The sequence below is a fragment of the Sorex fumeus genome, unplaced genomic scaffold (assembly GCF_029834395.1).
Source record: "Sorex fumeus unplaced genomic scaffold, SorFum_2.1 ptg000024l, whole genome shotgun sequence".
Classification (NCBI taxonomy): domain Eukaryota; kingdom Metazoa; phylum Chordata; class Mammalia; order Eulipotyphla; family Soricidae; genus Sorex; species Sorex fumeus.
This window is the reverse complement of record NW_026606081.1, coordinates 19,785,354-19,799,254: the sequence shown is the minus strand read 5'-3', so window position 1 is coordinate 19,799,254 and position 13,901 is coordinate 19,785,354. Positions and strand designations below refer to the sequence as shown.

At 51.9% G+C, this 13,901-nt stretch overlaps 1 protein-coding gene across 1 annotated transcript in view; it reads left to right on the top strand.

Annotated features, from left to right (window-relative positions):
- The window catches only part of MTTP (microsomal triglyceride transfer protein), a 31,351-nt gene extending 25,544 nt beyond the window's left edge, over positions 1-5,807 (top strand). The window contains exons 16-18 of the mRNA XM_056114161.1: positions 743-867; positions 3,504-3,674; positions 4,876-5,807. Of these exons, the coding sequence (XP_055970136.1) occupies positions 743-867; positions 3,504-3,674; positions 4,876-5,053 (474 nt within the window). The 3' untranslated portion in view covers positions 5,054-5,807. The remainder of the gene's footprint in view (positions 1-742; positions 868-3,503; positions 3,675-4,875) is intronic.
- Positions 5,808-13,901: the final 8,094 nt, after the last annotated feature.

The following is a 13,901-nucleotide window of genomic DNA, read 5'->3' as shown; positions in this document are numbered from 1 at the left end:
GGGAGACAGTGCTGGGGCTCGTGACCGGGTGGCAGCAATGCCAGCCCTCGAGAGAGTGCCGTGGCCCGGCTGTCTTCGATCTTCGTGGAAGATCAGATGGGAGTTAAGTGAGGTGTCCCACGTGGCGTTCCTGGCTCACAAGCCTCTTCTCAGGAGCGGGGCCAATGTGGGGAATCTCAGCCCCTCTCCTGCAGGAAGGAGTGAGCTGTGCCTGGCCTTCCTCCCCGTGCCCCCCGGACCATCCCGGGACACGTATGCTGCAGCCGTCCTGTGTGCGTGTTCGAGGCTTATGAAGGTCCGAGTGCCACAGGATACTCTGACATACCCTCGCATCCCCCAGGGCTGCCGCTGGGTCTCGTGAGATACCAACCGGGTCCCTGGGCTGGCAGCTCTCCCTTGGGGGCACAGAACCACAGCTGCCCTCAGAGCGTGCCCGCAGAGCCCTCCCGCCGCAGGCAAGCGCCTCAGGAGCAAGTCTCCGGCACGCTGAGAAGCAGTGCTCCCCCCGGGCGGCAGGGAGTAGGGAGGACTCAGGACATCCCGTCTGCCCACTGCCCTGGCCAGGCTGCTTCCAGGGATGGAGACAGCGTGTTTCTGGGCTAAGAAGGACCCAGCGTGGGGTTAACTGCTCAGGTCTCACCTGCCACAGGGGGCATGCCCTGGGAAAGGCGGTTAAGGCCTGCTGCTGTTCTGGTTCCACCCCCTCGGCTGCCGGTCTACCGGTCGATGTTTCTGCTTCCAGGAGCTTCAGCTGCAGTCTGGATTAAAGGCCAACATGGAAGTCCAGGGAGGCCTAGCCATTGACATTTCCGGTGCAATGGAGTTCAGTCTGTGGTATCGTGAGTCGAAAACCCGAGTGAAGAATGGGTAAGCACATGCCGGGCAGACTCCATGCGAACAACTGCGGAGACCTGCTTCTCCATGGTTGATCCTTCCAACTCAGGATCTCTCTGTCTCTCTCTGTGTCTCTGTCTCTCCCTCTCCCTCTCTTTCTGTCTCTCTCTCACCCTGTCTCTGCCTGTCTCTCTCCCTCTCTCCCTGTCTCTTTCTCTCTCCCTCTCTATCTTCCTCCCTTCCTCTCCGTCTCTGTCTCTCCGTCTCTCCCTGTCTTTCTCAGTCTGTCTCTCTGTCTCTCTGTCTCTCTCTCTCTGTAATCACTAAGTCCTGGGGTTGGAAGTGATCCTAGAAAGTCATTCTTCCTGTGAAGCAGGTTGACGCTGAACACACCTCAGTGGACCTTCCTGCTCTTTAACCCAGGTCATCAGTCAGGTGGAGCTGAGGGTGTCTCTCTCCAACAAGCACCTCATTAGAGCTCAGGAAACATCACTAGGAGCCAAATTCTCAGCTTCTCCATCTTGGGGGGTGGGGGGTAAAATCTCTCCCCGATGACCCGTTCTGTGCAGGCCCAGACAGCCCTCGCTTGTGATTCTTTCATCCATTCACATTTTTGCTTTGTTTTTGTTCTTTTTACTTATTTTGCTAAACTATTATTTTTCATTGATCATTTTTGTAATTAAAAACTTTAATATAGTTTAGGTAACATGCTGGAGTGATAGCACAGCGGCAGGGCGTTTGCCTTGCATGCAGCCAGCCTGGCCAAGCCAGGTTCGATTCCTCCGCCCCTCTCAGAGAGCCTGGCAAGCTACCGAGAGTATCTCGCCTGCACGGCAGAGCCTGGCAAGCTACCCATGATGTATTCGATATGCCAAACACAGTAACAAGAAGTCTCACAATGGAGACGTTACTGGGCCTGCTCGAGCAAATTGATGAACAACGGGAGGACAGTGTTTGTTTGTTTGTTTGTTTGTTTGTTTTGTAACATGAGCATTTATTTTTCTAAGCAAAATGTTTGCAATTCCTTTTATTTTTAAAGCTGCCTATCATATAAAATGTAACACTGTAGCACTGTCATCCCAATGTTCATCAATTTGCTCAAGCGAGCACCAGTAAGTTTCCATTGTGATACTTCTTGTTACTGTTTTTGGCATATCAAAGAAGCCAATGGGGAGCTTGCCAGGCTCTGCCATGTGGACAGGATACTCTCAGTGGCTTGTCAGGCTCTCCAAGAACGATGAAGGAATTGAACCCGGGTTAGCCTTGTGCAAGGCAAATGCCCTACCCTCTGTGCTATTGCTCCGTTGCTCCATATAAAATAAAATACTTTATGTAGAATATGCAAGAGCATGTTACAGTGGTGGTTTTTTTTTTTGTCTTTTTGTAAATTACAAATGCAGTTGGATATGCATGAGACAGGAACAACAGAATTGAATGTTTGGTTCATTTTGATCTGTGGGTGAAGGGTTTTGCACAGAGGGAAGACGCCATCCTGTGTTACTGAAAGAATGAAAAGATCAGCAGAGAAATTGGCCAGCCAGTTTTCAGTTGTTTGTTAAGATACATTTTTTTAAGTTTGTATCAAGTATTAGGTTTGTTTTTTTCTTTTGTTTTTTGGGCCACACACAGCAGTGCCCAGGGCTTACTCCTGGCTCTGTGCTCAGGGCTCACTCCTGGCGTTGTGCTCAAGTCACTACCAGCTCTGTGCTCAGGGCTCACTCCTGGCGTTGTGCTCAGGTCACTCCCAGCTCTGTGCTCAGGGCTCACTCCTGGCTCTGTGTTCAGGATGACTCCTGGCTCTGTGCTCAGGGCTCACTCCTGGCTCTGTGCTCAGGGCTCACTCACAGCTCTGTGCTCAGGTCACTCCCAGCTCTGTGCTTAGGGCTCACTCCTGGCTCTGTGCTCAGGGCTCACTCTCGGCTCTTTGTTCAGGGCTCATTCCCACCTCTGTGCTCTGGGCTCACTCCTATCTCTGGGCTCAGGGCTCATTCCTGGCAGGCTCAGGGCATCAGAGGGGTAGGGGGATCAAATCTTGGTTGACTGCATGCAAGGCAAGCTCCTCTTGACTCACACATCACAGCACCAAGGCCAGACATTGGCGCCCCCATCTGGAAAGCAGGACACACCAGAGCTGTGGAGTAAGGCCCCGGGGGCCCAACTGCCCCCGCCTGCCCTGGTGCTGGTCTCTGCTCCATCCCAAGTCTGTGTCACCTGGTTGTTCCCATCCACACTCCTGGGAAGCCGTCAGGGGGCCACTGCCATCCTGGTCCCTGGGGCGTGTTTCCAGTCTGGACTTCTGAGGAGAAAGTCCAGTCTCGGCTGTAGCCTTCATCCACGCGGGAGGGAACTTATGTGTCTGTGCTGTGCGGTGGGCTGTGGGTGGCGCCTGCCAGATCCTGGGTCTGGTCCACGAGCACACAGCTCTCTGTGGGTGATGAAGACAGTCATGGGGGACTGCACACAGGAGGGGTGCCGGGGGGGGGGGGGGTGAGCTCCTGCCCATGCCAACTCCTCCTCCCTGCCTCTGGCTCCCTGCAGGCCGGGCCAGCAGAACTGCAGGCGGGGATGGCAGCCATGCCTCCTCCCGGCTGGCAGCAAGGAGCTCAGCCCGTGGCCTAGGTGAGCACAGAGGACTGTCACCTCACAGGTGTTTCCCTCCGTGTCTCTAGGCTGGCGGTGGCCATCACGGGTGAGATCAGCGTGGACTCTTCCTTCATGAAAGCTGGCCTGGAGGTCAGCGCAGAGACTGAGGCGGGCATGGACTTCATCTCCACAGTGCAATTCTCCCAGTACCCATTCTTGGTCTGCATGCAGATGGACAGGGAGGAGGCTCCCTTCAGGTAGGAAGTGGGTCTGCAGTGACTCTGGTTTCCCCCCGGGCACTGCAGGGGGCCGTCCCCTAATTCCCCTGCAGGAGTGACTCTTGAGCAAAGACAGAGGCAGGAATGACCACTAAGCACTGTTGGGTGCAGCCCAGACCCCCAGCTCCCTCAGAATTAGAATATTCCAGGAACTCCTGTACTGGTGCCCAGTTCTTAACATTCCACATCAGAAATCAAAAGGAAATAGTAAGACCCTCCCAATGGAACATATTCATTGAAATTTTTTTTAAAGTAATTGGTAAGATGGAAAAATCAGGTTCTATGCAAGCAAGAAACTGGTGATTATTTCATTTGATTCGGAGATGATCTCATGTTCTAATCCAGGAATAAACTACAGGAAAATGGAGGGATTTGATGTACCTATGAGAGTTGCTGCATCATTTCAGCAGAAGTGCTGGGTGCAGAGTCGAAATGGACTCAGTGCTAAGGCATCCCCACCCCAGCTCCTTGGCCCTTAACTTAGGAGTCAGGGGACTTGACTCCTTGAAGGACTTTCTGTGGGATTCTTGCTCTCTGGAACTGTGTGTGTACTTGGCCGCACACCTTTCCCACCTGTCTCAGGCTGTCATTGCTATGACTTTGGGTGCTGGTGGCTCCAGCGCGGGTTGGGTGGCACTGGCTGAGGGACATGCTGTCCCCCCGCGCCTCTCACCGCCTGGCAGTTGTGTCTGGGACCGTCCCCCACTCCCCGTTTCACTGATGCTCGGATGCAGGGGTAGCTGCAGGCTCATTTCCAGGGGACAGAGGAGAGCACGTTAGCGCGGGCATATAAAACAGTGGCTGATCAATACTAACACAGCTAGAGTGAAGCAGTGCAGACACATTTTACACAAATCAGCCTTCTCATGCTCAGAACACGCTGGTCAGTGGCCAACCCGGCACTGACTGTGGCTCCACAGTTCACGCGAGCAGAGCTCGGAGGCTGTTTCACTGTCTGCTTCCACAGTGAAAATGTGTCACTTGCTCCTCGCCTGCTTGGGGGGTGCTGGTGGGCAGGGGAGGAGGCCCATGAGACCGCAGGGCTGTGAGGCATGGTCCTGTCCCTGTGTGGGCCTCGTGCTGTGGGCTCGGGGTGGGCCTCCCACCGCCCCCAAACCCTGTGAGGAGGCCAGCCCAATGGCAGGCTGGCGTGGGTCTCTGACGGCGTCTTCTTGTGCAGGCAACTGGAGACCAAGTACGAACGGCTGTCTACTGGCAAAGGGTTCGTCTCCCGGAAGAGCAGGCAGCGGGTGCTGGCCGGCTCGGAGTTCCCGCTGCACCAGGAGAACTCCAACATGTGCAAGGTGGTGTTCCCCCAGCAGGCAGAGAGCGGCGGCTCCAGCGGGGGCTGGTTCTGAAGACCCCTTGCTCCTGGGCCCTGCCCAGTGGCCCACCCTGCTCTCAGCGCAGTGTTTACACGTGCCCCTTTATTTAAGATGTCTGTGAAAAGCCACGGCAGCTCCCCTGCTGACACCTGGCCTCCCCCGCTTCGACCCACACTGCTTGTCCCAGCCCCGCGCGTGCTTCTCTCTGCGTCTCTCAAGCCCCATTCGGTAGGAAACTGTTCTGCCTTACGAGGAAACTTGTCTTCAAAGACTGAAACACAGTTCCACTTTGTGCCAGCAATATTCAGCCCCTGCTCTGAAAGCCCTTCTAACTTTGACCATGGCCTGTTTCTGCAGCATGTTGCCTAGTAAGGAAAAAACAAGAAATCCTTTTTCTTGTCTTATTGTTGTTTTTTGGGGGGGTGGGGGTGGGGAGATAGAACAAAAGATGTGTCACCCAACTCCAGAACAAGTATTTCTCACTTGTGTTGTTGTTTGGCTGAACATTGTGGAAGACACCGGAAGGAAAGCAAACCATTTTCCTCCCCGCGTTGCTCAAGGAGCCGCTCAGTCCCACGCTGCACTCCGACAAGGGCCAGAGTCTCTGTCCCTTCACTCTCCTGGTGCTGTAGCCCTGTGGGTGCTATGGGTGGGGCTTCGTGAAGACCCTCGTGTGCTTCTTTCACTGGTGTGGTGCTGCTTGACCAAAGCCAGCTCAAAAGCCGGAATGGCTGAGAGAAGGACGGCTGCTTGGAGAAACCAATGCCTATGACTTTTAAATGTTAAAACACCACTTAAATCACTTAACTTCCCGTTAGTCGTCGATTTGCTCGAGCGGGCGCCAGTAACGTCTCCATTTGTCCCTGTCGCGTGCTAGTGTAGCCCAATGGCATCTCTTCGCTCCGGGAACATGGAGGGCCTCAAACCGATCGTTCATGACCTTGACAAAGAAGTCTGACCATCTGGTAGGTGGGCGGCCACGCGGTCTCTTGACATCCCGTGGAATCCAATCAGTAACAGCTCTAGTCCAACGGTCGTCTTTAAATCTCATTACGTGACCAAGAAAAACACCAAGAAAAGAATATCTTTATTTGTGTCAAAGAGCCATGTCAAACATTTATTCATAGAAAAGATCCCGTGCCTCTAGTGCTGGACCCAGAGAGATTGGGGGTGCGCGTCTGTCCGTCTCACTCAGGCTCACACACAACAGGCCACAGCCAGCTCAGCACTGCAGCCTCAGGGTGATGTGTGAGGAAATAAATGTGTGGATTCTTACTGAGTTTTTTTTGTCTTCCATTCCGGCGAGCACAGTATTTCTCTGTTCTGGTCCAAGTGAAGGAGAGACCCATGAATGTGGCAGCTCGGGGCAACTGCTCACAGGAGGCGTCTCTGCTGTGGATTTCAGCATTGGGGCGATGATGGGCAATGTTCCTTCTCTGCAGGGTCAGCTTGGATAAGAGGACTTACTTACACATGATTTCCTCTCAACTTGCAACAGATGAACGACAGTGTGTTGCTCACCCCCTGCCTCCCCATCTCGGAGGCTCAGGTCCGGAGCAGTGGCAGGTGGGAAGCCCAGCACCAGGACCCGTGTGAGCATCGGGGCCTCTGCGGAGCACTGACCCAGCGCCCTGGGCCTGGTGGTACCTGCCATTCAGCCTCCCTCTGGCCCTCAGCCTCCTCCCTGTCGTACAAGAGGAACTGTGTGGGGTGAGGGCAGGGCAGTGCTGGGCTCACAGACAGTGCGCCATCGAAGTCATGGTACTAGCTTTTGGGTTCAGTTTTTGTGTTAGGGTCATTCCCGGCAGTGCTTGGAGTCTCTCCTGGGGGTGCTCAGAGGACGCCAGGAATTGGACTCTGGCCCTTTGAGCTGACCCTGTATATTAAACCTTTTTCATGTGGCCTGCCCTGATGCAGGGTTTTTATGTTCTGACAGCAAGGAGCACGTCTGTTTCCCGGGCACCCTGTGTCCTACAGATGCTCCCAGGTTTCCTTCTTCTCTTACCATGGGAACATACGTTTTAGGAGTGCACTCCCACATATCCTAAGTGTAGCTGTTTTCTCCACACAACCCAACTGACTTTAGACTTTACACGTTTCATTACCAACGTCTTCTACCTCTGTGAATGTGATTGTGTGAAAGGAGTTTCAGAGGGAGGCACAGGATGAGTTCAGTTTCACCATAAAATCAGCAAGTTCCAGTAGGAAGTTCTTGGAGAAAATAGTAAGTGAGTACAAGGCTTCAGGAGAGTGACTTGTGTTCTTGAGGAGGAAGGTTCCCTGTCCTCCCGGGACACAGCAGATGCCGTGTCAGTGGGTCTCCGCCTACACGCCCTCTCTCCCTCAGTATCGCTTTCTCTTCATCGGGGTCCCTGAAGGAACCAGGTTCGTTGCCTGAAACTGAGACATCCCTGCCAGGGAAGTTCACAGGACGCCACGACTGTGAAGTCCGACCAGGATGCGGGGGAAGCAGAAGGTGTTGCACTCCTAAGTCCAGGGGTCGTGAGCAGGAGAGGACAAAGAAGGGGGTTGGCCCGGGGCGTGGAGCATCACTGACCCAGCAGCCCTCATCATCTCTCTGAGGGGGAGCCAGGGAGCGAATCCCTGACTTCAGTTCCCTTTCCTGGGACCTCCAGCTTGTCCCCCAGGCCAGCCCTGACCACAGGCAGAGGTCACAATGCACCTAGGTGGAAGGTGGGGTCATATTGGAGGAGAGAAGGAAAGAGGCCCAGCTTTCATGGTAGCTTAGAGGACACACCCTTCCCTGCAACACTCAGTGACAGAGCTAGCTGGCCTCGCCGCCACAAACTCAGTGAGGTGGGAAAGGCAATGCGAGTGTAGCTCTGCTACAAGGGTATCAAGCAGCAGAAGAAATATGCCTAAAATATACAGAAGCTGGGTTGGAGCGATAGCACAGCGGGTAGGGCGTTTTGCTTGCATGCGGCTGACCTGGGTTCGATTCCTCTGCCCCTCTTGGAGAGCTTGGCAAGCTGCCAAGAGTATCTTGCCCTCACGGCAAAGCCTGGCAAGCTACCCGTGATGTATTCGATATGCCAAAAAACAGTAACAACAAGCCTCACAATTTGTTGTGAGACGTTACTGGTGCATGCTCGAGCAAATTGATGAACAACGGGAGGACAGTGATAACAGTGATACAGAAGCTACAATGAGGAGAAAAACCATCATTAAGGCAAAATCTAGGCTGGATTCTGGCAACTGTGGAAACAGTGTCGCCTCTTCTCTGTATGTCAGATTTGTGTCCTATCCACAGAGTCAAGTTTATTTGGGTTTGGGCAAGCAGATGAAGAAATCTCCCTCTCGCCCGTGAGATTCTGGTCACATACTCAGGGGCCAGTGCTGGCTCGCAGGTAGCGTTGGAGACCAGTGACTTACTCTCATAGCTGTTCCCCTGGTCCGTGGACAGTGTGCAGAGCAGGAAGTGGACACAACACTAGTCTATATCACATTCTATTTGGTGATATTAGAAAATATATAAATATTTGGGTCAATAAAATGCCATTGTATCTCCAACACTGGAAATATGTTAGCTAACCATTTACCCTCTACAATGGAATTGGCTTAACTTAGGATGAATCTAATTCTCTGCTGCCCTCCTGTTAATAAAAGTTTAATTTATTCACAGTTGACTTGGAACATCACATAAACCTGTAAGCTATTTTCATCTTTCTATTTTTACTAGAAAGATTCCTGCCATAATCTTCTAGGATTACATGTAAAAGTTTGGATGTTCTCTTTCCAGAATAGGCTTAGCTTTAAATTACCTGGTTGCCTTTGTGAGTGAGAATCATTTCTCCCACTCAGGAAGCAATTCTCAGTGCCCAGCCTGAGACTCACCTGGAGCTTGTGAATCACTGGTCGTCACCCTCCCAGACATTCTGCCCTGAGGTGACTGAGGACTTGCAGCAAGACCCTGCGGAGTTCCCAGGGAAAACCCAAGCAATCCTAGACTAGGACGTGTTTATGGAAGCATGTTGTCTCATCCAAGTTGCCTGATGACTGCAGTTCTGCAGAACTGCATTGCACAGGTGCCCACATGCATATACACACGTGGCACACCGTGTGTGTCTTACAAGGCTGTGATTCTACAGTTCTGTATCTAGCAGTTGTCCATGTCTATAGGCCTATGGCATGCTCCATCTGTGTCACAGTCACTGTGCCAATGAGCTGTAATAACATCCTGTTTTTGCTGTGTGATGCTGACCTGTCCAGACTCTTCCTCCCCAGGGCCTGGCCGGGCTGCTCCCCAGAGCCCCTCCATTTCCCCTGCCCCAGCTCAACCGTTCCCCCTCTGGCCCCTGACCCTCTGGTCTCTTGTCCTCATCCCCCTCTGTCCCCTGCTCTCTGCCCGCCCATGACTGACCGTCTTCATTGTTTCAGCGGCTCCTGACAGCCTCACCTCTTCCTGGTGAGGACACCTGGCCTGTGCAGCTAGCCTTCTTTCCCAAGGACAGTCTTCATTGTTGCCCTGCCTAACACACAGTCTCTAGCCTATAGCGACAGTCCTGGAGGTTTCTTTCTTGAGTATGACCTGAAAACTGACCTTAAAATACAAATGTTTGGGGGGGCAGAGTGACAGTACAGCAGGTGGGGCGCTGGTCTTGCTCACAGGCAACCAGGGTTTTTTTTGGGGGGGGTAAAGGTAAATCTCCAATGGAGATATTACTGGCCCACTCGAGCAAATCAATGATCAACGGGAGGGCGTTTACTTTTGGGGGCTGGAGCGATAGCACAGCGGTAGGGCGTTTGCCTTGCATGCAGCCAACATGGCTGATCCAAGTTTGATTCCTCCGCCCCTCTCGGAGAGCCTGGCAAGCTACCGAGAGTATCTCACCCGCACAGCAGAGCCTGGCAAGCTCCCCGTGACGTATTCGATATAACAAACACAGTAACAACAAAGTCTCCAATGGAGATGTTACTGGGCCCGCTCGAGCAAATCGATGATCAACGGGAGGGCCTTTACTTTTTGGGTAACACCCGGCTTTGCCCAGGGGTTATTCCTGGCTCATGCACTCAGAAATTACTCCTGGCGTTGCTCAGGGGACTATATGGGATGCTGGGAATCGAACCCGGGTTGGCTGCGTGCAAGCAAACGCCCTACCCACTGTGCTATCTCTCCAGCTCCCCAACCCGAGTTTGATCCGCAGCTCTCCATATGGTCCCCTGAGCCTCGCCAGGAGTGATCCTGAGCTCAGGGCCAGGAGTGAGCCTTGAGCATGGCTGGGTGTGGTCTGAAAAGAATACGACTGTTTTAAAATCCCTCTTGAATACGGTGGTTTAAAAAGCTGTCCCTAAAAAGAGCAAGACGGAGGCGGGAATGGGAAGAGGTGGGTGGGAGGCAATATACTGGCAGAAGCGGGAATGCGGTTTGCCTCAAACTTGATCCTGCATACTTGGTAAGTCATGGTGCCTTGATTGTTTTATTACCACTAAAACACAAAAGCCTGTCTCTGAGTCACCTGACTCCCCACTGAGGTAGGGTCTGTGTCCTGCCCACTGAACCAGGTAGAGTAGCGACTTGTCACCAGTGTGTGGGGACATGGGCTCACTTTCTGAGCAGAACCTTGGGGAAAAGGACAGGGCAGTCAGGTGTGAGGGGCCAAGCCTGCTGGCCTGGCTCTGTGCTGCCTGACACCCTGCTGCTGACAGCCGGTGACCCACCCCAGCCCTGGGGACAGTCTGGAAGGAGATTACACCTCCTTGCAGGGCTGGTGTGAGGCAGATCTGTGTTCAGCTCTTGCCAGACTATAGATTTGTGGGCTAAGAGCAAATGACTTTTTGTGCCTTTGGAACACTAAGTTTAGATTGTTCTCAGTCACACGCAGCTGTGTTTCTGGCTGGGTTTCGCCAGACACGCACTAGCTCTGCGTGAGGGTAACGTTGCTCCATGGGAGAATGGACAGGAAATGAGAGAGTATCTGGCCAGCAAGCTAAGGAGAGGTGGACGTGACCTGGGGAGGGCAGCTGGTGACCAGCCCACAGAGTGGCCTAGTGCAGAGAGCTCTCAAGCTCTGAGCTGTCTCAGGCCACTTAAGGTCAGGGCAGTGGGTGGCACCTCAGACCCCGTGCCTGGCGCCACTATCCCTGTGCTACACTGGGTCCTACACTGGGCAGCAGCGGTGACTGGGGAGTGCACAGGGCTGAGGACCGACTTCCTCTCCTGCCCCAGAGCTGCTCTGAGCCCGGGGGATCTTGCAGGTCCCTCTCGGTGAGCCAGGGCTTCAGGTCTTCATAGCTTTGGTCTCAAGGTTCACAGCCATGGCAGCAGCTGCCCGGTCATGCCCCTGCGGCTCTGAACATGCCACAGCTCTGCCTGTGGGTGTCGTCAGGCCAGCCCTTTCCTGAGATGCATACAGGCTGCCCTGGGCAATCTACTTGGGTGGGGGCACTGCCAAGCATCTTAGCTAAATCAAGAGTCTAACTTAGAAGAGGGAAGAAAATGAAAATGCCCAAAACTTGTAATCAATTAATGTGAACAACCTTAGGAAAATAAAATTTAAAAATTAAAAAAGAGAAAGAAAATTCCCAAAACTTGTCTGAGTTAAAATAAAGACAAAGGATGCTTATTTTCTTGGCAGTTTGTTTTATTGGCTAAAAAAGACCCGAAACTTCTCAAGAGTCAGAACACAATCCTGTCACACAGGCTGGCACAGTCTGAGACAAAGACCAGCACCCAGCGGGGTGGGCAGACCTGGCTGTGCCACGCAGTGCACACCCTACCCCCAAGCCACTTGCTGCCCACAGGCCTGTATCCACTGACTGGGGTCTGAGAGCAGTGCTAGGTTCCCATGCTCTCCATTTCCTGCTGTCTTCTAACAGCCGAGGGTGAAACTCGGCACTACCCAATGTCTCTCTCCATCAAACACACAAATAACACTCCCACCCTGGACAGACCTTCCTCAGCCTCACCTTCCTCCAACCACAACCATCCAGGCTACACAAAAAGGTGATGTGGGTGCTGGTATGGCAGCCTCACGTCTGCACGACAGGACAAGCATAGAGCACCTTCCAGAAAACAGAGACTGGCCTGAGAGGGGGCCCTAGGGGCCCGAGAAGGCCTTCCTGCCATTACACTGGCTTCTAAGAAGCTCTTGAGAAAATCAAAAAAGAAATCCAATGAGATGTGTGTTTGTTCTTCTGCACCATCAGGAACCACCTAGGCATAATCTAGTCACGAGTTCTACTTGCAACACGAAACAACAAATGCTGATGCTGACAGGCCTGGCCTGAGAGTTCATCTCCTCTGAGACAGAGGCACAGAAGCACTCATGGCTCTAACACCTGCCCCCGACACACAAGCCACCCCACAGAGGACCAGAGGCCACAGTTCTGCTCAGACAGATCCCAGCTCCAGATGCATTCAGCAAGTGTACAAGCTCTGCTGCTCACGTCCCGTACCTTCGAGGTCTCCATTGGACCCAGTCGTTAAGAATATGAAGCAAATTGAAAATATACATCTTGTCTACCTGCATGCCTCCTTAGAAAGTGTGTAAAAACATAACTTATGAATTTGCTTTTTATAAATAGTCTTCTAAAACAAACTTACACATAATTTCCCCTTCAACAGTACTGCTAAAATACAGGGCACCTTTTTTTTTCAAGTATTCGGGTAAAACAACATACCCTGAGAATTTGGGGTGCAAATCCACACCTCGTAAACTGTAGGATGAGCTCCTGAAGCACCACAAAGGAAAATGAATACCATGGTAGTTTTTCAACACAGAGACAATTACTGAATGTGCTTTCTCATGCACATATATATTCTTATCACAAGATTATAACCAATATACTTAGGAATCAATACTGTCCTGCAGTCCAAAGTATTATTTCAGGTAGCATGAGTATTTAATTTATAGTAAACACAGATTTTCTATGAAGTATAAAAATAATTCAAATGCATTAAATATCTTCAAGAGGCAAGAATGAAAAAGTCTGGTGTGAAATTAAGAAAGAAAAGCTTCTATCACTAGATGTTTCTTAGAGATACGAGGATGAATTTTAAATGCGTGTTAATATTTGAGCTTTATCATAAAGATGTCCAAGTCTGATCTGGTTTGACCTACTTCTCAGAGGGATGGGAGAGTTACATACACAGACAGACACTTGCAGACTTACAAACATGGAGGGTCATAAGCTCATACCCAGACTTCCCTGACAGCAACTGCAGTGCTTTAAAAAAAAAAAATAGTCTGAGGAACTCAATTTTCATATTGGTTACAGTTGTGTCGGGTTTTACAGAATCAAGTTATGTGGATCAGATTTCAGCCTGGCCAATTGACCCAGAGGGAAGAGAGGGAGAAGGTTGGGGGTTTCCACATACAAGTCCTGTGGTCTACCCCATAGCCAAACCTGACCGTTTGATTCTAGTAGACCCACGCTCCAGACACCAATTAGAAATGGTACACGTTTGCTTACATGTTTCTTGTCTATAGAGCACCTCAGAGGCCAAAGAGGGACTGCTTGGGGTTGGCTTATGGGCCAAGGGGTCTCAAAGACTCTGGTTTGTTTCCATTTAATTTTGTTTTGGTTTTTGATCATATTCAGCACTGCACAAACCTTATTCCTGGCTCTGTGCTCAGGAATCACTCCTGGCAGGGATCGGGAAACCCCGTGGGGTATGGGGGATCCAGACCAGGTGGGCCACTTGCCAAGCAAGAGCCTTGCCTTCTGTATTGCCTCTCTGCTGATTGAAAAAAGAAAGCTTCAGTCCACTTGATTCACATACTAACGTGACCTCAAGAAACCTTAATGCAGAGGAATGAGAGTTTAGGCTTCCCTGTCTCTCGAAGTGCTCCTGTCATGTGAGGCGGTCACAGCACAGCAGCTACAGGGTCTGAGGAAAGTCACACCAGATGAGGTGGCA